At 37.0% G+C, this 25085-nt stretch overlaps 1 protein-coding gene across 9 annotated transcripts in view; it reads left to right on the top strand.

Moving 5' to 3' along the window:
• LOC111148445 (myocyte enhancer factor 2C) overlaps window positions 1-25085 on the top strand; it is a 103598-nt gene that overhangs the window by 17284 nt on the left and 61229 nt on the right. For all 9 annotated transcript variants that reach the window (XM_022504991.1, XM_022504994.1, XM_022504995.1 and 6 more), the window contains one exon: window positions 4778-4981. In XM_022504991.1, the coding sequence (XP_022360699.1) occupies window positions 4778-4981 (204 nt within the window). The remainder of the gene's footprint in view (window positions 1-4777; window positions 4982-25085) is intronic.

The following is a 25085-nucleotide window of genomic DNA, read 5'->3' as shown; positions in this document are numbered from 1 at the left end:
CAACTTGCTTTTAAGCCTTAATGAATTAAATGACTATTTTTTCTCCAGCCATGAGGAAGAGACAAGAACAAGGGAGCTATATATGTAATAGAAGCCCCAGCACCTAGCACAGATGTCTGACAGGGAGAATGGTCAATAAATAGTGCTTCTCATTTGGCATATAGAAAATGCTCAATAAAAACTGCTTGAGTTTTATTTGTTTCTATGAACAGATTTACCAAACTTTTTATAACTCAGTTGTATGGAGCTATATTTAATGATGTGCCTTTTCTCAATTTCAAATTCTAATTTCAATTCCTGATTCATACCTAGTAAGTTCTAAAGTAATTATAAATGTAAGATACCTAATGTAAGATGTATAAATGTGTGATGCCTGCCCTTATGCTAGGAGTTAAAACTTGAAGTTACTCTAAAACTCAATACTGAAACCTCTTACTGCAACATCATCATTATATTTGGGGCTGTTTCAAAAAGTAAAGGAAAGAAAATTAAAACAGTCAGTGTTTACAGAGTATTTGCTTTCCGTGCATATATTACATATTAAGTCTCTTTAATTCTGAAAACTAATGTCGAATTACAGTGTCCACTAAACAATACTGGCTTTATTCTCTTGTCAGTGCACCGTGATTGATGTAAGCACTGGAAAAGAGCATCTCTTTGCCTACTGCTATGAAAAGAGTTTTCCATCTCACCTAAGGTTAAAAATAATGTTATTTTAATAGAAATGGACTTGTTCCCATTACAAATTATTGTCAAGTTATGAAAAATGTAATCATTACAATACATTATTATATTTAAGTATAAAAGCTCTGAGCTGCAATCTTTGTCATTGAGTGGCATATTTTAAACGAAGAGTAATATCCCAGGTCTCTTTAGAAAGCTTAATGCTTAAAAACAGTTTTATCTAACTATGCACAATGAGAAAAAAGCATTATAAAATACATTTTGAGTATGCTATGAGGAATATGAACATAATACAGAATTAAATTTAGAGCAATTAAGAGTAGATTTTGAAGATATTTTCTTAAATGCTTTAATACAGTCAGCACCATTTCAGTTTGCAGTTTTAATGAGAAGAAGCTATATGCACTGACTTTTTTGACAGGTATTATTAAATAAGTATGTATTATCCAGAAGCCTATTTGGTTACACAAAAGTTGAGGAGTAACTAAAAGTAAACACAAATAGTAGCTTAATGATATTTCTGTGCTGAAATGTACTTTGATGGTGAGTGTTGTAACGTACTAAATTCTGAGGTTGAGTACAACAGAAACCATACTGTATTGAGACATTCCACCTACAGTTTGTGGTCATGAAAGTCTGATTAAAAGTGGTTTTAGATATATGAAAGTATTTTGGGCCAGTGCCTTCTGTATTGAATCTACTCTTACACTGTTTCACTAAATAAAATACCAATGTGCAAATACATCGGGGTAACTAAATTGCTTCTAAAATAAATATTAAAAGACATTTTATATAAATCTATGTAATTATTATGATTCTTTATCTGTTCCAAAGAGGTAGTCTTTAACTCATTATTAATACCAATCATAACTCATCTGAATAAACTAGAATAAAAAAGCTTCTAAAGTAGTGTGATAATCAGATATGAAAATAAAACACTAGGTATATTTAGTAGAAGTACCTTAGAAAGACAATCAATAATCGTAAAACAAAAAGTGAGACATTGGCAATTATTACAAAGAAAGATTGTTCCAAGTTGAAATGTAAATAATGTATCTGAGTGGAGATTGACTAGCTGATGTGGGCTGATAAATACCATATTTTCCAAAGAATGATCAGAGGGGATTCCATATTTCTGCTTTATCTTTGTATTAGGAATAATGAGATCCTCAAATAGCCTTAATCAGTAGACTCTTCATAGCCACCAACATAGACATATTTTGTAAGTCCTTTTTCTGTACATCAGCCAAGTGAGGGATGGGAACTAGGTTTATTGAGCTTCATTGTTAAGCGGTATGCTCACTATTGTACACTGATTTTATTTTGTGCAGTCTTTACAGCAACACTAGGAATAAGCATTCTCTCTATTTTACAGATGAAAAATCAAACTCAGAGAAAAATCCAATTAAAGAACTTAAATGAATTTCTCATGACTAGCACATAACAGGTTCAGCCTTCAAATTTGGGATCCTCTTAACCAGGCCCCGGGTTCTTCCCTTTCTACCATCCTGCCTTTAATGCAAATGTGATAAAGCAATATAATCATTATTGAGCACAGATTTATCTTTTTAAAATTCTACTCATGATATGATTTTTTAAAATGTCATGGGAAAAGCTTTCACATAATTTTATTTATTTTTTTAAAGGTTTTATTTATTTATTTGACAGACAGAGATCACAAGTAGGCAGAGAGGCAGGCGGGGGCGGGGGCGGGGAGCAGGCTCCCTGCTGAGCAGAAAGCCCGACGTGGGGCTTGATCCCAGGACCCTGGGATCATGACCTGAGCCGAAGGCAGAGGCTTTAACCCACTGAGCCACCCAGGCACCCCATAATTTTAGATAATATAGATCAATTTGATATTTCTAGAAGCTTCACTTAATAGTTTTCCCTATTTCATTTTTATACTACAGATCATTAACTTGTGCCCATATGTGTCTGCTGGTCCAAGCACTGGGCATTCATTGTGAGCAAAATAAAAATGGCGTAAGATCTTGTGAAACATGTACTGTAGAGGAAGACACAGACATCAATGATCACACGCAAAAATATACAAATTATGAAATGTGAGAAGTGCTATTAGGGAAAAATAAAGGGTGATAGGTAAAACAGTATTAACAAAGTGTGGAGGATTGAGGAGACCAAGAGATCAGGTTTTCCTGTCTGTTCACCCACAGTTCCTGTCAATATGTTTATATTTAGGTTTGTGGGATGGGGTAGGATTCAAAGTTCACTCTGAGGTCTCTAGTTTGGGTAACTGAGTTTATTGTGAGATGGCCAAGCCAGGAGGCGGAGCAGCTTCAAGGATGAAGATGATGAGTTTAAGCTGTGGAGGTTTAAGAGATTCCTAGGACATTCAGATAGATGTAGGACTGGAGGACATCCTTTGGGTGTCCCAAGACTAAAAAAAAAAAAAAAAATTGAGGAGTGGGAATCTAGATTTGGGGATTACACACAAATAGGTATTAGATAAAACAGGGCTGGCCTCTGCAAGATGGGTTAGATTTGAAGGTGAGAAAAAAAAAATTTAAGTTGTCCATTTAAAAATCAACTAACGGGGTGCCTGGATGGCTCAGTGGGTTAAGCCTCTGCCTTTGACTCAGGTCATGATCTCAGGGTTCTGGGATCGAGTCCCGCATCAGGCTCTCTGCTCAGCGGGGAGCCTGCTTCCCCCTCTCTCTCTGCCTGCCTCTCTGCCTACTTGTGATCTCTGTCTGTCAAATAAATAAAATCTTTAAAAATAAATAAATATATAATAAAAATAAAAATCAACTAAATTAAGTTAGTCAGCATTTCCCAGAGAATACGACTCAAAAAACCTAGCTTTGAAAAATGATAGTAAATGCTCCTCTAAATAAATAAGTAAATAAGCAAAGAAATAAACATTCTTTCAGGAAGTGGTTTGGGTGGCAGGTTAAACAAAATTTAAAAGTTTTTCCAGCCTTTAATATATCAATGTGCCTCATTTCCCAAATTAAGCTACTGAACTTTTTGTCCTAAAGAGTATTTTATAGAAATGATATTCCAGAGAACACCTGCTGGAAAATGCTGGGCCATTTAAAAGCTTACAGTTAACAATGTCCATGGTTTTTGGTGGACAAACTAGAGTGTAATCAAGAAAGGAATGAAATTGGGAATAGTGAAATTTTTATTGCATTTGGTACCCTTGCCAGATAGGAAGTATTCAAAGTCAGAGCTGTTGTAGACAGCTCATCAGGAGAAAGGCATTGTAAAGAGTGAATTTTAAAGATTGGGGATGAATTGAGGAGGGAATGATTTCAGACAGGGAGATGATCTAGGACAGGAAACTGATAAGGACGGGAATGATAGAGCCGCCTGGGAAATAGACAAGAAAGTGTGAACCTGAGAAACATTTCAAGGGAAGGAATTATGGGACTTGGTAATAGATTAGATTAAAAGAAAAAAAAGGAAAAGATAATAATACATTTTCTGGCCTGAGAAGGGAGGAAAGATACACAAAAGATTGAAAACAGAACCCTAACGGTATTATGACAAAAGTACTTCCCAACTTTCTACTGCATTTCTAGAAAACATAGTACAGCACTGTCTGAAAGCAGTCTTATCCCTTTGAGTGTTTTCAGTTAAACAAAACAAATTTTTAAAAGTTTTGGACACACACACACAAAGAATTTCTGAACACGCATCGAAAATGGTATGCATGTCCAGTCTTCACATGGTCAAAAAATGAGCTCCAAACTTATAATTGGGAAAGATCTTAACCATGCTGAAATTAATGTTCTCAAATCTTAAATTGCTCCAAAAAACATGAATAGTTCTCTGGTCACCTTCATTAAAATGCCCTACATTAAATCTGGCATTTACAGTTTCACATTCAGCAACAAGCTGGAAATCACACTTTTCAAATTCTAAGCAGAAATTAGTTTTAGATTTATTTGCTTTCTTTCCAAATGTGTTAGTGCCCAAGGGCTCTGACAACGACACACTTTGTTTCACAAAGGAAAAAAAAGTAGTACTGTTAAAAAAAAAAAAAAACAACCAAAAAAAAACCACCAAGCGTTTTCTTTTCCTTTAAAAAAAAAAAACAAAAACAAAACTGCCTGGTTTTTTTTTCCAGGTGACATTTACAAAGAGGAAATTTGGGTTGATGAAGAAGGCTTACGAGCTGAGCGTGCTCTGTGACTGTGAGATCGCGCTGATCATCTTCAACAGCACCAACAAGCTGTTCCAGTACGCGAGCACCGACATGGACAAGGTGTTGCTCAAGTACACGGAGTACAATGAGCCGCATGAGAGCCGGACAAACTCAGACATCGTGGAGGTGAGAACGCATGCGTGGTTGGTGAACCCCACCCCCACCCCCAGTTGAGCGGTGTGATGGTTGGCTTCCCCCTTCCACGCACACACGCGCACGCACACATACCGGTTCCTTTTCCTAAGGTGTTCCTATCCCCCACAGATGTCCCCCTGGTTATCACCCCAACATTACCCCACCCTTTCTATTCCTGCAAAATGCAAGTTAGAGCTATATGGTAATAGGGACAATGTAGATATCTGGTCCTTGCTAGAAATCAGGCACCACTGTCAACGTATTGACCTCATCCTCCACACGGCCGTATCAGGAATAAGACTTGGGAATTGTGGCCAACACAGGGCTTTACTTACTTTTGGTGATTTCTTTTAGGTATAGACTACTGTCACAGCATCGTCGAAGAAAAAAATATTTAAAAATGAACTCACCCCAGCCTTATACTTCAATTTCTCACTTTGTCTCTTCTTTCTAATTCATTCTTCCTAATGTATTCTTACTGAAAGGTTAAAGACAATTATTCTGCTAGAAATGTTTTCCCCCCAATTATATCATTTAGTGTAGCATTGTTAATATACGCAGAATCAGAAATCTGATGAAAATGAATTTCTAAATGTTAGCTTGGTGTTTTATCAGATTTAAAATGTTTTATTTTGCCAGAAATAAATAAGCATCACATTAAAACACAAAAATGTTTTTGATTCATTAGCATAAGTAGCATTGCCATACAGTTTTAAACACTTCCTGCACATATCCTATTTAAATGTTATTGCCTTATAATACCCTTCATAAACAGTGAATACTGAATCAAAAAAGACGTTCAGTGAGGACTGTCCCTCTCTGTCTGTTTCCCTCACTTGTCTATCTCCTCATGATTACCTAGATGGTGATTATGATTGCTTTCCCAGAGTTAAAAGAAAAGTAATAAATTTTTCAAAAGTATGTATTCAGGGTCAGTTTACCAGAGTATAGGTTATTCCTGTCATTACTTTTAGACTGTTCCATATTATGAAAAAAATGTAGCACTAATCTTGACCAGATTAATCGACCTCTCACTTTCATTTTCTTTTTACCTGTTATAATTGCCTAAGACTGATTCTCATGTCTTTGCCTTTATTTGGAAGTTTTTTAAAAGTATTGAGCTGGGGCACCTGGGTGGCTCAGTCGGTTAAGCATTCGACTCTTGATCTCCTCAGCTCAGGTCTTGATCTCAAACCCCACTTTGCACTCCACACAGGGTATAGAGCCTACTTAAAAAATAAATAAAACAATAAAAGTATTGAACTGATTGCCTTTTTTTTTTTTTGCCTAACAAAGCCAAGTAAATAATTTCAGAAAATGAAAGTGAATAAGCTTAATGTGGTATATGTATAAAATACTTGCAGATTTGCATTACTGAATGTCACTTTAGTTTTTCATTGACATGATTTTAATTGTGTGCCTTGATGTTGAAATTTAAGGCCATTTATAAAACTTACCTGAAAACTTTCCTGAAAAAAATTTTAGAAAAAATTTTATCCATGTATACATATAACTGTGAAAATTCATAAACAAACACGAATATGAACAGAACTGGTCAACGTCAAATCTCATAGGTGCTTCTGTGTGTGTGTTTGTGTATGTGAGTTTGTGTGCCTGTGCGCTCACACACATTTAACATAAGTTCCAAACACAAAATAACTCAATACTCCATCTCATTACCTAAACCATTACAACAGACACTTCAGGGTATCAGAGTTGAGCTAGAATTTGTCATTAGACCTAAACTGCTCCAGTCCTTAACATGATGTAAAATGCAGTAGAACCATAGTAAAGTATTTGAAAAATGTGCTGACTTTTAAACTTCGCTTTCTTAAAGGAGCTTAAATATCTAGAAAATTCATTTTTCTGAGAGCTTTAGTCAAGAATATACTGTGTGATTTAACAGAGAACTTCACATTCTCAGGACTTTCATAATCTTGGACAGATGGGTATCTGAGTCAGACTTCTTTAAAGGCCATGAGAAGAGCACTGGGTTCCAAGTCAGAGGGCTTGCATTTGAAACCTTGTCTTGCACACTCTTACTATGTGACAAGTTAGCTACTTCTCTGGGCTGAAGTGTCCTCATCTTAAAAATGAAGACATTGAGTTTGAAAGTCCTTTGCAACACAATTCTTTAAAAAGCAATACTTTTAAAAGAGAGTAAAGCAGCAGCTCCATTATCTTGCATTTAATTCAGTAAAGCTCTGAATCTCTCAAAAAGACAATCTGGGGCTCCTGGACCAAACCTAGGGATGGCTTGATTCTTTGGATGAACAGAACATGTTATAAATTGGTCCTACTCAACTACCTGAATCACACATTCTCCATCTATTTCGCTTTTCAACATTTCAGTAATAACAGAAATAAATGAGGAAGAAGTAAGAGGGCTCCCTAAGCCTAATAAAATTTACATCACCCCCACGTAGAGTATTTTTCTAAGTGCAGCTCATTGAAATCGCTATTCTTGAAATACTTGGCAGAGAAGACGGAATCTGGATGGAAAACTGCATTTATGTTTCCCAAGTAATTCTTTCATACACTAAGTTTGAAAACCTCTGCAGCCCTGAGACATAATTTGTGTTGGGGGTGTCTGACTGATTCAGTCGGTTAAGCATCCGACTCTTGATTTCAACTCAGGTCATGATTTCAGGGTTGTAAGATCAAGCCCCACATCAGGCTCTATGCTGGGCGTGAAGCCTGCTTGATTCTCTCTCCCTCTCCCACTGCCCCTCCCCTCCAAAAAAAAAAGATATAAATTTTTTTGGAGGCTAAGAAACTGGGATACATCAGGGATTTGAGGAATCCATCCTTAGAATGAATCTAACACAAAGTTGAGAGTTAAGGTAGTTTACTACTCCCGAGTAAAATTTTAAATCCTATTTATTTTAATTTAATGGAATACATCTAACTGCGTAAGTTTAATGAGGAGCATAATTTGTTTCATGAAGGGTCATTAGTTTTATATTTCCCGTTTGGACCACTATCCCTCTCCCTTAACCTTCCAAAAACAGTTTACTCACAAGAAAAAAAGATTGGCACAGAGAGAGAAATAATATGATTCCCAGCATTTAGACCAAAATACAAATTTCTGGGCCATATTAGAGTAGTGTTACAGGGTCATAGGAAATTGTGCAGCGCGTGGGTGTTGAAAAAGATTCCTTCTTTTAGCAAAAAAGCTCTGCGTAATTATCATGTCTTTGCTTGATAATTAGCACTACTGTTACAATGGCACAAAGACAAAGACTTAATAGACAGACTGAGATAGGTTTTTTTATTATTATATTATAATGCAGCTTGAATATCTGTTTAGATACAATATATAAATATGCCAGATTTAGTAAATGTGTTAAATTTTTAATCCATTGCTTAAAAAAAACAAATACAGTTACTGTATTAAAAGCGTTTCCTTTGAAGAAAGTCCATTTTATTTTACTATATGACAAGTAGACTGGATATTTACTCAAAATGCTGGCTTATAAGGCTGTTGAAATTAAGTAGGGATTCTGATGATATTAAGGGAACTCTCCCCTTCATCTCCTCCAATTGTCTTAGCTCCATTCCTGGTTCCCTTCTACCATTCTACCCTACAGTTGATGTTAGGCTCTATTCCTGGAAGATGTGGTGTTGAGCAATTCAAGATGACCTGAAGAATGCAAGGCCCACAGGACACGCTTTCGGGCCATCCTTCTCTTAACAATGACTTAGCAAGTGTCAGCTTACAATCAGCACTGTACAAGGGATTCTGAAACAGCAGAAGACAGGCATTCTTGTTAAGGATATAGAACGTATATAAAAAGCAACTCAGGAACAGTTGGAGGGCTAAGGAGCCCTCATTAATGTAATACAAGCAACTCAAAGGAAAACGTAAGCTAAATAATTGATCAAAAGTCATTCAAACAAGTCATTGATCACCAGGTCATTGCAGGTGGTCCTTGGAGTGACAGAAGTCCCAGACAGGTTACCTTCGTATCAAACACATTGTCTAACCAAAAACCCATAAGAGAGTGCCGCTTAGCACCTGGCCAGGAGGGAGGATGTCACCCCTCAGTGATTCAGTGATTCTGTTTTCATCCAGTCTGGGCCAGTAGTCAATGACTAAGGGTGGAAGGGGAATAGAACACAGGGCCCTCTGTTGCTCCCTAGGAAATCAAAAAAGATGGACATAACCCCTGCAAAAGAAATCTTTGATTTACAGTTGTCTCAGCAAAGGATTACTTTTTTTTTTTAGATGCATGCAATTAGCAAGAAGTGTGTGTGTGTGTGTGTGTGTGTGTGTGTGTGTGTGTGTGTGTAAGAGAGAAAGGGAGAAAGGAAGATAGGAGAGAAAGAAATGATATTTACATGAAATTTTATTTTCCATCATCTGAATCTTGTTTGGATTTAAAGAATTCTAAGAACAGTTGTTCCACCAAAATGTTTCCTTGCATGGTAATAATTAAGGCCTGAATTAGAACTGGAAATAGCTTATAAATTTTATTGTTTCACAAAGCTGCTAGAGGTTATCAATAAGCTAACTACTTTTGCGTAGCTTGATGAAAATTGAGAGGTATAATTTTTGTTGAAAACCAAATGCAACAGATAGTGGAAATGGACTTATTTATAAACCATGTATTATCAAATTTGGAAGTAGATGTAAAATATGAAAATCTGTTTATTTTACTTGAGCTTTCATTGAATCTAAACTAATTGAGTAGGTTCCAATTTTATACGCTATATTACAAAATATGGATATATAAGGGACGCCTGAGTGGCTCAATCAGTTGAGCTTCTGACTCCTGTTCTCAGCTCGGGTCTTGATCTCAGGGTTATAAGTTGGGGCCTGCTTAAAAAAAAAAAATATGGTGGGGGAGATAAAATTATTTGTTTGCGTGCTTTATAGATGTGTATTACATATCGGTACTCTTTTTTTTTTTTTTGCAATGAAGTAACGTGGCTCTTTCCATGGGCTTCTTTTTTTTTTTCTTCATTTCAAGTTTTTATTTAAATTCCAGATTGTTAACATATAGTGTAATATTAGTTTCAGGAGCGGAATTTAGTGATTCGTCACTTACATACCACATCTGGTGCTCCTCATAACAGGTGCTCTTCTTGATATGCATCATGGGTACTTAAGGGTAAAAGTGCATTCATTTATTTGTCTGGTTATTTGTTGTATTTTTATTTCCTTATGCATTCAATGAACAAAGATTGGTTGAATTCCTGCCATGTGGTATGTGCCTTGGAATGCCTAGAGATACAAACATAAACAAGGCCCTCAAGGACTCTTGGTCCTTAAGATTGCTCACAAGGCCATGCATGTTCTGGCCCCCGTTTTTATCTTCTTCTCCGGCCTCCCCCTTTGCTATTTCCCTCCCCCTACCACCGCCATCCTGTATTTGAGCCACCAAAACATGTTTATTTTCCTCAGCTTCTCCGAACCTGATTTGTTTTGTCTTTAACACTCCTTACTAGGCCTTTGCTTGGCTTTTATTTTTCCTTCATTCAAGGCAGGTCCCAATTTATACTTTTGGAAAGCCATCCTTGAACTGTCCTGTTTACCTCGTGATAGCATTTTTTTCTGTATTAGAGTTAGAACTATGTTTTCTCCATCAAAGCACCATATTATGGGGCACCTGCATGGCTCAAGGGGTTAAGCCTCTGCTTTCGGCTCGGGTCATGATCTCAGGGTCCTGGGATCGAGCCCTGCATCAGGCTCTCTGCTCAGTGGGGAGCCTGCTTCCCCATCTCTCTCTGCCTGCCTCTCTGCCTACTTGTGATATCTCTCTGTCTGTCAAATAAATAAATAAAATCTTAAAAAAAAAAAAAAGCACCATATTATCTGGTTCCTGTTCCACAGTAGATTTTAAACTCCTGAAGGGAAGGGACTGTGTACATTTTGTTTACCATTATATCACTAGAACTTCATGTGAGGCCTAGAGACTATCAGGCCCTCAGAATATATTTGTAGAATAAATAAACAGGGGGAGACAGTTTAATAAAACAGTTAATAACAGTGTATGTCCAAGTGATTATCATATAGCATAATATTACAAACCTAAAATAAGAAAAATGCTTTTATAGTTCCAATGAAACTTTATTAAAATTTGGCAAATTTTACCAAAGCACAATCCAGAAACTAAATCCAGATCTATGCTAATACAGTGACCACTAGCCATATATGACAATTCACATTTAAATGAATTGAAACTAGATAAAATGTCCAGTCCAGTTCCCCACTCGTGCTAGCCACATTTCAAGGTCTCAGTAACCTCATGCAACTAGTGACTGCCAGATAAGACAGGGAAGATATAACATGCATTGATTGTCACAGAAAGTTCCATGCAACAGGGCTGGTCTAGATTGAAATGTGAAAAGAGGCATTTTAAACTAATTGCGTTCTCAAGCTAACACCAAGTTTAGTTCTTCAATATAAAATTTGAGGAGTGCATTTTAGAAGTAAAGAACTGTGTAACCATGAGATTTTAGAATCCAGAGCATAAATGTTCATTATGAGAGACACCAATTTGGGGCTAAACACTCAGTGTAAAACTAGAAACATATTTTACCCCTAAACCAATAACCACAGAGTCAATCGGTAGACTTACTACCTAGTCAGAAAGCACTTGCAAATTGTCCAGCCTGACAGGGAGCTAGGCAATGTGTGCTGTTTTTTTAAATGTGAAGCTTGTGAACGGAAAGGGGGTAGACCTTTCTTGTTACTATTTTAAATTTACTTGAGGCAACATGAACCAGTATTTAACTTTATAATTAGTAATTTCATTTTTTCAGAAAAGCAGGTTTTTTCTTTAGGAAGGAACTTAGAGAAATAATATTCTTAAAGTCCATTAAAAATTTTTCTTAGGGTACTATAAAATATAATTAAAATAGTTCTTACTGCAGGTAACTCAGTAGCTCTGTGCTGTCCTCTGTTAAACCAAGTATATAATTGCTTTTCAATAGATAGCAGTGAAAAAAATGAAGAAAGGATTAGTATATTCCATAAAGGATTTAAACCTTTGGTGTAGAGGCTTTCAAGAAAAAGGGGAAAAAATGATTTTGTGAAAACAGTGTTTTGCAAATTTCTACTAAATTGTAATGTTCATTTTTGTTTATATCTCTTTAGAAGACTTTTACTAGTACCTATAAATCACATTTATCTTTATTCCCCAAAGTCTAAGAGAAGAAATGGGCCTAAAAGTATATTCACATTTGTCATGACTACCAAGTATTTTTATATATCAAATTTGATATATAAAAATGTGTTTCTTTTTAAAACAAGATTTTTGCTTAATTTACATGTGTTTTGTGAACATGAAAAGCTGCTTCACATCTCATTTATTAAGAACATCATTGCTGAACAAATAAAGTGCATGTTAGATTACTCGAGTTATATGCACAAGGCAATAAAACTGAATTGCCTCTCATCTGTTACTGCACGGCTCTAATGGTGTATGGGCATTGGTACTAACTTAACAGTCGGCAGAAAAGTATTTAATAGTAGAAAAGACAGTAGGTTTCAAAATACAGCCCTTTTCTCACTAATGTAACCTCTTTGTCATTACTGATCACCAGCACTTTATCATCAGAATTTCACATGATCATTCTTGAACTGGAACAAACCAAAGTTCTCGTGTTTTGGAGCCACCAATACCCCACCCAGTATCTGAAAGTGAAAGGGGAAAAATATTTAGCCTGGATTTTTTTTTTTAATTTAAAGATTTTATTTATTTATTTGACAGAGATCACAAGTAGGCAGAGAGGGAGAGGAACGGAAGCAGGCTTCCAGCTGATCAGAGAACCAGATGCGGGGCTCGATCCCACGACCCTGGTATCATGACCTGAGCCGAAGGCAGAGGCTTTAACCCACTGAGCCACCCAGGTGCCCCAAGCCTGGATCTTTATAGTCAATTTTTAGTGATATGTACAGATTTCATGGCATGTGGAATTTGATGTTGGACAACATATTTGAACCATAATTGGTTAACACCTCAGTAAAGGTAGCATTTTTTATTAATTCAGGTATCAAAGAACAGAATATCCTTACTTCCTCAGGATTGGCTACTGAATATATCACCGTGGAATACTCAAAAGTGAAATTTTAGGAACAATTCCAGAGTCCTGCCTACAGTAGGAATATAAGATGATAAGTCTTTTAATCAAATGATATTATTTCAGTTACCTCACTGAATTTTTTTAAAGATTTTATTTATTTATTTGACAGAGATCACAAGTAGGCAGAGAGGCAGGCAGAGAGAGAGGGGGAAGCAGGCTCCCTGCTGAGCAGAGAGCCCGACACAGGGCTTGATCATAGGACCCTGGGATCATGACCTGAGCTGAAGGCAGAGGCTTTAGCCCACTGAGCCACCCAGGCGCCCATCTCACTGAATTTTTTAAAAAGTTATTATTCTAATTCTGTCTCGCTTCCCTGAAAGACATAATGATGTTTTATTTATCACTGTTAACTCCAACGGCCATCTCAATGAATGGCACATTGTAGAAATTCAATAAATACTATATACACACACACACACACACACACACACACACATACACACATTTGTGTATATATACATATGTGTATATACATATGTATTTATAAAAGAACTTACTGGTGATCATTATAGTATAAATAAAATTAAACTTTACCAAATTTTCCTTGTTGAAGTTAGATATGTTCTAATAAAAATAAAGATGAGAATCTTTCAAGTGAACCTGGAATGAATAAAGTTGTTGCTGTGTAAGGAAAAAATAGGCACAGTAGACCACATAGAAATACTACCTATAATAATGGTGGAAAGTAAAAGACCAACCTACACTGATTCCTGAGGAAGAGAGAAGCAACCTGTTGGTACTTTGGCCAGGATCTGACAAGAGGGATCAGTGGGTCTCAAATGAATAGCTTCTAGTCCAGTCTGAATCACTGGGACTCTTGCTTAAAGGCTGATTCGGACTCACTGGTATGGGGCAGTGCCAAAGATCTGTGTTTTTGACCAGTTCCCAGGTGATGCTGTTGCTGATTCTGCTAGTCGGTGGACTAAACTTTGAGCAACAAAGATCAAGACTTTCCTTTCCAAACATCTGTTTTCTCCAGCATGGAATCTGAAAGTACATTTTTAAACATTTCTTTTTTGTAGCTTTACTGAGATCCAGAATCATATCATATAGTAGATTTTTTTTTAAGTGATATTTGGTGAAACTAATTCTTGAAAGCAAGGGCGTTAGGTTTTCGGAAGTATTGTGTGAAAGGCCGGTCACTACTCAGTTGAGTCACACTTTGTGTATGAACACTGCGTCTCCTGGCCTGGTCCCAGCCCTTGTGAGTGCCTGTCAGTTGGTAGTGGCTGGAACACGTGTTGAGGAAGATTCTGATTCTGAAAGCAGACCGCGGGTGGGCACGTGTGATATGATTGGTTTGCATGTGTGCTATGGGTGCAGAGAAAGTGGCTGCCATGCTTTCCTCCTTATTCTCACAGCCAAATAATTCATAGAACGTTCTGGGAAAAGACTTTAGACTTGATCACTAAAAGGACTGTAATTAGGCAAGTGCTGCAAATGTGTACAACAGATTGGGTGGATAGATTATATTATTGGAAATCCATCTCATTTTACTAATAGCTATTTTGCATATTATCCAGTCATGTCTCAACGGCATTTGCTGTAGTCTCTGTTACCCTGAAATTTAGCCACCCGATGGAAGTTTCTTTATAAGGCAAAAAAAATTTCCTGTCAATTATTTCTAAAGGTCATAGAGTTAATGACTAGCTGGGAGGTTAATTAGATTCTGAAAGCCTCTTCATATCAATTAAATCTCTTATCTTTATGTTTTAGTAAATAAACTCAGTAACTATTTAGAGCTACTGTTTTAGGATAAGAAATACTGTAAACAGTAAACTGTACAATGGGTATTTGCGGTTTTTTCTCACATCTGAGAAACCGTGATTACAAAATAAACTGATACATGAATTGGTGATAGTATCTTTTATTCTAGAATTTCTGAATTAGAAAAAATTTATTTTTCGAAGTTGCATGCAAATGACTCTATAGTCATAAAAAATGCCATCAGTGTAACTTCAATAAAACCATTTTGGAGAGGAAAAAGTAAGGTCAGAGTTACCCTGAGAATGAGCTACCAACAAAAAACCAACTCTACTCTCTGTGGTTGCAGAAACAGAACTCCTTTCAGAGTTACTACACACATCTGTAAATAAGTGATATATTTAGTGCCTATGGCCTGACAATTACAAACCCAATAATTTCTGTCACGTGAATTCTCTTTGGATAATATAACCAGATTTCAGAATGAAATGATACAGATCTGCATTCATCAATAAGGTAGCCACTAGCAACATGTGGCTACTTAAATGTAAGTTAATTGAAATGAAATAAAATTTAAAAGTTCAGCTCCGGGGCACCTGGGTGGCTCAGTCGGTTAAGCGCCTGCCTTCAGCTCAGGTCATGATCCCAGGGCCCTGGGATCGAGCCTCGCATCCGGCTCCCTACTCTGCAGGAAGCCTGTTTCTCCCTCTCCCACTTTCCCTGCCAGATCTCCTCTCTTGATGACTCTTTCTCTCTGTCAAATAAATAAATAAAATCTTTGAAAAAATAAAACGAAAGTTCAGCTTCTAGGTGCCCCTGGGTGGCTCAGTCAGTTGAGTGTCTGACTCATGGTTTTTGCTCAGGTCATGATCTCCGGGTGGTGAGATCAATCCTTGCATTGGGCTCCAAGCTCAGCAAGAAGTCTGCTTGAGATTCTTTCCCCCTCCCTAACCTTCCCCCTATACTTCTCCCCCAGTCTAGTGCGAGCACTCTCACTCTCTAAAATAAATTAATTAAATCTTTTTTAAAAATAAATAAATAAATAAAAGTTCAGCTCCCAGTCTCACTAACCACATTGAAAGTACTTGATTGCCACATGTGATCCGGGGATCCCATACTGGTCAGGACAGGTATAGAAATATTCATCACCTTAGAAACCTTCCCCTGGGCAGCACTGCTGTCAGGGATGGAATTGGCAAATCAAGTGCTCTTGTTCATGACATGATTGCATGACGGCTGATAGATACACCTAAGAAAGGACCTGTCCACTGGAGGGGATGCGTGCAGCCATTTCATCTTTTGTTCCTCAGCAGATGTTTACTCCATGCCCGTTGTGTGTCAGGGTCTGGGTGAGGGCACAGAAACCCAGTCAGGAAAGCTGAGCCACTCAGTCAGTGTTTATTCCCAGGAGGAGAATATTTGTTAAGATAAATGTGATTTTTATGGAGTGAGGTGAGAGGGAACACCAAGGCTGGGATTGCCCTAAGGGATAAGAGAAAATGGAGGAAGGAATAATAAAGTAGAATCGCAAGGAGAGAGAAACAAGCTAGGTCAATTCTGGACTTGCGCATGTGGAAAGAAAGAGCACACAGGCACACGGCTTCTTCTGATTTTTCCTCAATGGAAATGTGAGAATTTTATCTTCATTCAGCCTTCATGACTGGGGTCTCCTTAAAATGTGGTGGTTCTGAATGAATACCATAGTTGGGGGTGGGGGGAAGAAAGCTGCAGAGTGATTTTCCTGAAGAATGTTGTTGGAACAATGTCGTGAGAGTTCACATTTTAAATTTTACATTTAAGAAATAGAACTTCAAAAGCCCCACAGATTTGGAGAGAAATTAAGTTCTAGTTATAGCAACATCACACATTAGTTCTCTAACCTGGGGCAAGTTATTTAACCATCTTGACTTCAGGTTCCTGCTCTGAGTCAGTATTGTCGACCCTGACCCAGACTTCCTCACATGCTGCTGTGATGATTACAGGCTATAAAAGATGTCAGAGTCCATTGTAAACTGTTAAGTTACATAAGGTGTTTTTATTTTCAACATCAAGGGGAAAGTTTAGGTGATAAAACTTGTTTAACCAAAGGAGAGAGAAGCAGCAAGTTCTTAATCTGAGAATAAATCTCTAACATTTTATATTAATAAGTATGTAAGTATACCATTCTTTTTTTTTAAGATTTTATTTATTTATTTGACAGACAGAGATCACAAGTAGGCAGAGAGGCAGGCAGAGAGAGAGGGGGAAGCAGGATCCCTGCTGAGCAGAGCCCCATGTGGGGCTCGATCCCAGGACCCTGTGATCATGGCCTGAGCCGAAGGCAGAGGCTTTTACCCACTGAGCCACCCAGTGCCCTAAGTATACCATTCTTATATAAATAATGGTATTTTGTATAAATTGTTTTATATAAATTTATAGAACAAAGGCCTGTGAATTTTCTTTTCCCCAAATATTTGTGAAATATTCTCTATGTGCAAGATGAGTGGGAAATATGGCAGTGGTGAGATGTACCCAGCACCCTCCAGGGCCAATTGTCCAGTGTGGGGAAAACATACTCAGGATTTGTTCGTTCATTCAGCAGATATTGATGAACATGAAGACCATGTTCCAAACATTGTGCTAATTATTGGTGATGCCTCTGTGACAATCCTCTCCAGCAGTCTGAACCAAAGCACATAGAGTGCAGTGTGGTATCTGAGGCCAAAGAAAGTAATTGCAACTGCAAGCACTTGAAGAGATCTCATAGTGGTTATACATGAAACTATGACTTTGACTAATAAGTAGATAAGCTGATAGGCTAAATCAATCTGCAAGTCATTCATTCCCAATTAAAATAAAAGCAAGACTAATAAAGGTAATAGTGTATAGACACACATATACACATACACATACACACACACACACATATACGTGTACATGTATACTGTGTAGCAGCCTATATTTTGGTTTCTGGTTGGCATTGAATTTTTTAATATATGGCTTCTCTGTAAACATGTGGTTATAATTTTAGAGAAAATCTATAGAATACAAATGTTAGGAAAATGCAGTGAATATAATTGCCTTTAAGTTTGATAAAAGGTTCTCTGGTGCTAAGAATGGAAACCTTAAGATTACATCCCACATCCTTGGTTTAACTTTACAGATGAGGTGTTCCCCACCCCCACCCCCACCCCCTCACCCCCTCCCCCCCCCCCCCCCCCACCCACCCCCACCCCCGCGGTGAATTCTAAAACATGATACATCTGGCTGAGAGGCTGGAAAATTGTTACATGCCTGTGTAACATTCTTATAACCTAATCGTTCTACAACTTTTCTCGCAGTTTAATCATTGGAGAATGTTCTTTGTTTTTGTAGTCACTATTTCACATAGTAACAGCTTGTTGTATTTTGGTCTGTTTGCCAGAGGGTAGGTTTATTTTTAAAACCCTGAACTCTGAATTTTTCTTTATTTTTCCAAGATTGAAAGCAGCTGAAATGCCTGGAGTTACAGGTTGAAGGCTGCTTTACAATATGTGAAGAGAAGCTTCTTTCCCTCCTTCCTTTGTGTGTGTGTGTGTGTGTGTGTGTGTGTGTGTGTGTGTGTGTGTTTAAATTTTTTCCTAACAAATGTCTTCTAACTGGTAGTTGTCTAAAAATAGAAAACTGCCTAACTAAAAATAGCCTGGCTCTCAGTCGTGCCAAGGAAAATGGAGAGGAATAGGCGTGGAATAGAAGGCTGAGTAATCCAGTTCTATTCATTCAGAGAAACCTTTGAGAATGCGGGCGATGATAAAGTGCCCTCAAAAAACCACAGGCCTGACTCTCTCTTCAGACTTCGAGGTGCCAATAAACATTTTAGCCCCAGGATACATTTTTTTTTCTCATAGGTTGTAAACATTTTCTGAAAGACAAGGCTTTGTTTCACAGAACCTGACAAGCTGCCATAACTGACTTTCTTAAGGTCTTAAAAATTCATAATTGTTAGATATATTTTTAAAAACCATCTTAAATGAAAGTATTGTAAAATAATGTACATCATGTAATAATTAGGAGAAAACTGTTACAATAAAAATTGCTTACTGCTTGCAATTAAACTCAAAACTTGAAAGTTTCACAGAAAGTTATTCCTGTGACTCATGGAGCTAAAGAAAACAGCTGACTTAGTTTAACTCCCTCAGATACGGGAATTCTCTTAAGTGTATATCCTCTTGAGAGACCAATATTTAGTCTCTTTCTTACAATTAGAATTTTCACCCAAGCAGATTTTCTCTTTTGTTTTTTTAATCAGAGTAAGAAACTACCTTCAAAAGTAAAATTTCAAGAGTAGGATGGCTAGCAATTTAAAGAAATGGAATTTTAAGTAAGTCATTTTAAAAAAGGACATAGGGGGGCACCTGGGTGGCTCAGTGGGTTAAGCCGCTGCCTTCAGCTCGGGTCATGGTCTCAGGGTCCTGGGATCGAGCCCCGCATCGGGCTCTCTGCTCAGCGGGAAGCCTGCTTCCTCCTCTCTCTCTGTCTGCCTCTCTGCCTGCTTGTGATCTCTCTCTGTCAAGTAAATAAATAAAATCTTTTAAAAAATAAATAAATAAAAATAAAAAATAAATTAATAAAGGACATAGGCCACTTTTGTAATGGTAACTTTTTTTTTTTTTTTTCATTTTGTTTTGCTTAAGTAATCTGAATAATCAGGTCAAACATAGCAACAGGGTGTGGAAATGTCAGCACAGTTCATGGGGTTATACGGGCCTGAGCATTGTTATGTTCAGTTCCTGTAATGATGCTAGTGATAAGACTCTTGAGACAAAGGACGATAATTGATGGAAAGAGCCTTAAATCATTGCTAGAAGAATCAAGGTCCTTGTATCTGTGTACATCGACTCTTTTGGTCTCCTTCCGTCTTGTAAAGCATTTTGTCGTCTTGTATGGTGGCCCCCTACTGCTCTTTGTAATAGATGCAGACCACAAGTGATTCCTTCATGCAGCATACAGGGTGTAATTGTGTCTGTGTGGTGTATTAGTAATTACCAAGCTGAATTCCCATATTGTATCTTTACTGCAGGCATGGAAAAATAGGACATACAACCCTGCATAGACATTTTCAACCTAGATAGTGAACCACTTAGAGCTACATTCCAGGGACAAAGCCTTTTATTTGCACACATTTTAAACAAAATTTTCATTGTTGAGTCATTTGTGCTAAGCAGGATAAATTCAGTTTTGCAAGTAACTACCTCTGATATATTCATTTCTGACTCTTCAGCAAAACCTTTGTAATATGGAAAATATTTGCTATTTTTGATTGCTAAAAAGTCATTTAATATTGCTAGATATAATAGTGATATGAGATGTAATAATTATGCTAGACTATCATGTAGAGAGAATAGTGCATGGATCACTACATATAACAGATTGTATAGCATTCATAAGCATTAAATAATATGAATTGTTTTAGCAGTATTTTAATGTTAAATGGTGATATTTTCACATATAATTTATTGATTTTTGGCTCAACACTGTTAAACTTCAGAAAAAGCTGACAATGGATTTTCGTTACAGTAAACAGATATAAATTAATAATTAATTTCTTTGCTATAAAATTTGCATCCGTCCTTTATGCATTATGTAGCCAATATTGATTTGACTGCCTCCTAATCATTGGGGATTTGAAATGTTTACAGTATTATTTATCAATAATAGAAGCCAAAATAATGTAAGCAGATTGGTTTAAACAAGAGAAAGTATGTTTATTTTATGCATCAAATGCTTATAAGGACAGCTAAAAACTATTAAACTCAGTAACCAAGAAATTAATTTGGCCATTTCATTAGCAACAGCAAATGACATTAGATTTATTTTGTGAATTATTGAAGCATGCAAAGAGTTTGATTCCATTTTTACCTTTGAATTTAAAAGTGACCTGCCAATATGTATATTTTAGAAATTTACTTCCAGTTTTATCTGTGGGTATTTTTATTGTAGCAGAGTTTGATTCCATTTTTACCTTTGAATTTAAAAGTGACCTGCCAATATGTATATTTTAGAAATTTACTTCCAGTTTTATCTGTGGGTATTTTTATTGTAGCAATAATTAGTAGGTTCCTAGGATGTAGAGTTTGATTCCATTTTTACCTTTGAATTTAAAAGTGACCTGCCAATATGTATATTTTAGAAATTTACTTCCAGTTTTATCTGTGGGTATTTTTATTGTAGCAATAATTAGTAGGGTCCTAGGATGTAGAGAAGTTCATAATGATGTAAGAGAGATGGAAGTTTGTAAGATACAGTAAGTGACATCACAAAACAGTCTAGCTAAGATAGAAAATACACATGCGAATCAACAGGACAAAACAACATGAGAAACGCCGTAAGATATTTGGGGGAAACAGAATAGCAGTGAGAACGTCAGCCTGGAACTAGACTGCATGAATTTTCATCCACTCTCCCCTCCTGACTGGTTGTATTTTCCCAGACAAGTTACTTAGGCTGTCTGTTTCTTACCTCGTTTGTAGATAGGGTTAATAATAGCACCTCGTATGGACATCGTATGGAGTTACTGAGAAGTAGATTATTGAACATTTATAAAATGCTTGGAATAGGGTATGGCCCATAGTCAGGTTCTTGGTGATGACTCTGATGATGACGATGATACCCTGATACTTGAAATCAAGTATAATAACCTCTAGGAAGTGGAACTTTAAAAGTCAGGAGAGGGGCACCAGGGTAGCTCAGCTGGTTGAGCTGTGACTTTCAGTTTCTGCTCAGGTCATGATCTCACCGTGGTGGAATGGAGCCCCACGTTGGGCTGAGTTGAGTGATGAGCAGGGAGTCTGCCTCAGATTCTCATTTCCTCCCCATCTGCTCCTTTTCCTTTTCTCTCTCTCTCTCTCTCTCTCAAATAAAAATTTTTTAAAAAGTCAGAAGAGGTGAGTGATGAGTAGATATTTTTAGTCTCAAACAAACGAAGATCAGAAAGATGGCTATAAATTGAAGAAGAGGATGTAGGTAAATCTTTCAAAAGACCGATTATGGGGCACCTGGGTGGCTCAGTAATTTAAGCGTCTGCCTTCAGCTCAGGTCATGGTCTCAGGGTCCTGGGATTGAGCCCCGCTGAGCAGGGAGCCTGCTTCTTCTCTTTCTCCCTCTGTGATCTCCCTCACTCTCGCTGTCTCTCATATAAATAAATAAAATCTAAGAAAATAAATAAAGAGAAATTATGTAAAGATCACAAGAAGAAATGTTCAAGGCCATGAAAAGCTCGATATGAATAGAATGTTCACATGCAGCAGCAGTTATAAGAAAGACAGCAAGGTAAATGGAGAAGAGGGGGACAGACAAATCAGATGCTCTAAATGTTTGGTGGGGAATTAGATGCAATACAATAGGTATGAGAAAGATACTGGGTGGCCTCAAGCAGTAGAGTAGCATAATGGCAATCAATGCTTAAGGAAAATTCTACTGGAAAATGTAAGAATAAATATCTCTAAATGGGAGCAATTTAGTTCTAAAAAATGGAAACACCAAGTTATTTTGTTATAGTAACATATGTATGTGTGTGCATCCTAAAAATCCTGAAGCTTTTCATTATACTTACGTATTTTAAACCATTTAATAATCATAATATAAAACCAGTTGTTTTTGAAATATGCATACAATTTCAGTGTGCTAATAATATGCACTTGCATTTCTCTGGCTAAGGACTATGTGTCATATATGTTAAAAGACCAAATTATGGAAATCTCAGGAGGTATGTTTAAACTATATAATTTGCTTTACATTAAATTGAAGAAGAAATCAAAATCTATAAATTCAGAAGTTTCTAATGGGTATGTGCCTTTTCTGTGACTAGTAAATGGTCAGGATTCTGGATACAATACTTCAAAATATAAAAACTCAACTCTCACATGTTCAGGTTGATAATCTAAAAGCCCAGGCTTTTCATTATAAGACAGTGTGGTATAGGAAAAGGGACAAACAAGTTTTAGCCTTCGACAAACTTGGTTTCTACAACTTTCACAAACTCTGTGCTTTGGGGCAGATTTCTAAACCTCCACCGGATCCCTGCTTTCTAAGCAGTAAAGTAGTGATGATAAATCTCACTTTTGGTCTTTTCATAAGAATCAACTTACACCATGTACATCTATATCCATTACCACATGTTGGACACATGATGCTCATAAACATGTTCTTTCCTTTCCTGCTTCTCCTTCCTACAAGTGTAAATTTGGCAAAATTTTTAACTTTTTACTTTCACACACACACACATACACATCTTGGATATCGAAATCTTCAGAGTATTTTCTGATTATATTCAAACAAAACATCACATTTTATAAATTGTTACATATATGTGTAACTATTTCTTGCATAATGAGGTTATGAGATTCTTTAGAGATAAGATTCAGTATACAGAATTTAGAACTAAGGAAAAGGTAGAAAAAAGCAAAAACTTGGATTTTATTAAGTCAGAACAGAATTGATTAAAAAAAAAAACAAAAACTAGGCAGAACTCTGTCAGAGGGGCTTGCCTAAGTTCTGTTGGTGAACTCTGGTATATAGTTAGGATATAATTTATTCCCTGGTGTTTCCCCTTGAACTACTATGTATCCAGGGAAGAGCACAGTGAGACAATGAAAGGGAGGGTAGGGAGAGAGGGAGGGAAGGAGGAGGAGGTTGATTAAGATTTTAAGGCAATGAAAGTAATTAGCAAAGTTAAGACAAGTGTTCCTACACTGCCAGTTTCTTCTCTGATGCAAAAACAAATAATTGATTTTTATTAAAATACTAGCCAGCCAACAGTGTCTAGTGTGATGATATTGTTAACAATAAAATATATCTATCTTACATTGCTTCTAACTTGTATCTTTGCCCTAGCTCCCTCGGTATTTTGATGGCAGTAAGGATACATGCTCTTGGAAGTGAGCCAAGCACAGGCTAACACATTATACATTTGGCCTGGTTCCAAGTGAACAGGTGTTTTAAATATTCCAGTCACATACCCACAATGTATATTGCTACTGGGGAAAGGATATCATTTCTGAACCACTGATGTTTGTTTGATTCTGTTCTGAACCACACCTATTTTGTACTCTGAAGATTTAGCAAAGATGAACTATGTTTTGAGGAAGGATGACCTTCAGAGCCCTACTTTTACTGATAGGAGGTACAGCAAATTTATAGTTCTGAACTCTACACCTGATGTCTGGCTATGGAGAGCAAAGTACTTGCTGCTCAACAGTTAGAAAAAATGGAAACTCAGAGCATTCCACAACTGAGTTCATACAAGTATGGGAGATTGTATTTATATTAGAGAAAAATTTAATAAATTTGTTTTCTAGGGGCGCCTGGGTGGCTCAGTGGGTTAAGCCGCTGCCTTCGGCTCAGGTCATGATCCCAGGTCCTGGGTTCAAGCCCCACATCGGGCTTTCTGCTCAACAGGGAGCCTGCTTCCTCCTCTCTCTCTGCCTGCCTCTCTGCCTACTTGTGATTTCTCTCTGTCAAATAAATAAATAAAATCTTAAAAAAAAAAAATAAATAAAATAAAATAAATTTGTTTTCTATTAGAAGCTGTCACTCAGTTTGCAGACATACCACAATAAAACAACCTAACCTTTCTGGGGTCTAAATTACAAAATCGGAATATTTCCTTCTGGAGGAAAAAAAGGTAAAAATAGCTATGGAGAACTATATCGATCCAGAAATAATTCTGAAAATCCTTTCAAAATTCTTAGTCTCATGCTTGTGTGGGCACACACACAAACACACACACTTGCTCACTCACACACATACACACAGAATGTACACGTAACACATGTAGTTAATGTGAGACTGGCAATTTTCAGCAGATGAACTCACATATATAACTTCCATCTCACTGTGCACAGGTTCCTGTGTCAGACCAACAGACTCATTGATTTCTATCTGTCCCTTTGGCTTCAGCAATAAAGTAACGCAAGAAGGTGGAGGCGGAAGTTGGGGGCAGGGGGCTTCTAACTTCTCCCAGCCACCTGCCTTAACTTCATACTTCATCTCAGTATAGATTGGATTCCTCTGGCCATTAGTCAATAGTGTGCATTACCTCATGGAAACAGACTCTGAACTCTGGTTTGCTTCCTCTTTCAATGGTACCGTTTCCCCTCATCTTTTAACCGTGGTCTTTAAAAAGAAGTGGGATTCTAAAGGATTTTTTTTTTTTTAAAGATTTTATTTATTTATTTGACAGAGAGAGATCACAAGTAGATGGAGAGGCAGGCAGAGAGAGAGAGAGAGAGGAGGAAGCAGGCTTCTTGCTGAGCAGAGAGCCCGATGTGGGACTCGATCCCAT

This window comes from Enhydra lutris, unplaced genomic scaffold (assembly GCF_002288905.1).
Source record: "Enhydra lutris kenyoni isolate GAN:26980312 unplaced genomic scaffold, ASM228890v2 scaffoldscaffold19, whole genome shotgun sequence".
Lineage (NCBI taxonomy): Eukaryota > Metazoa > Chordata > Mammalia > Carnivora > Mustelidae > Enhydra > Enhydra lutris.
Note: the sequence above shows the minus strand (reverse complement) of the source record. Positions and strands in the feature narration are given on the sequence as shown.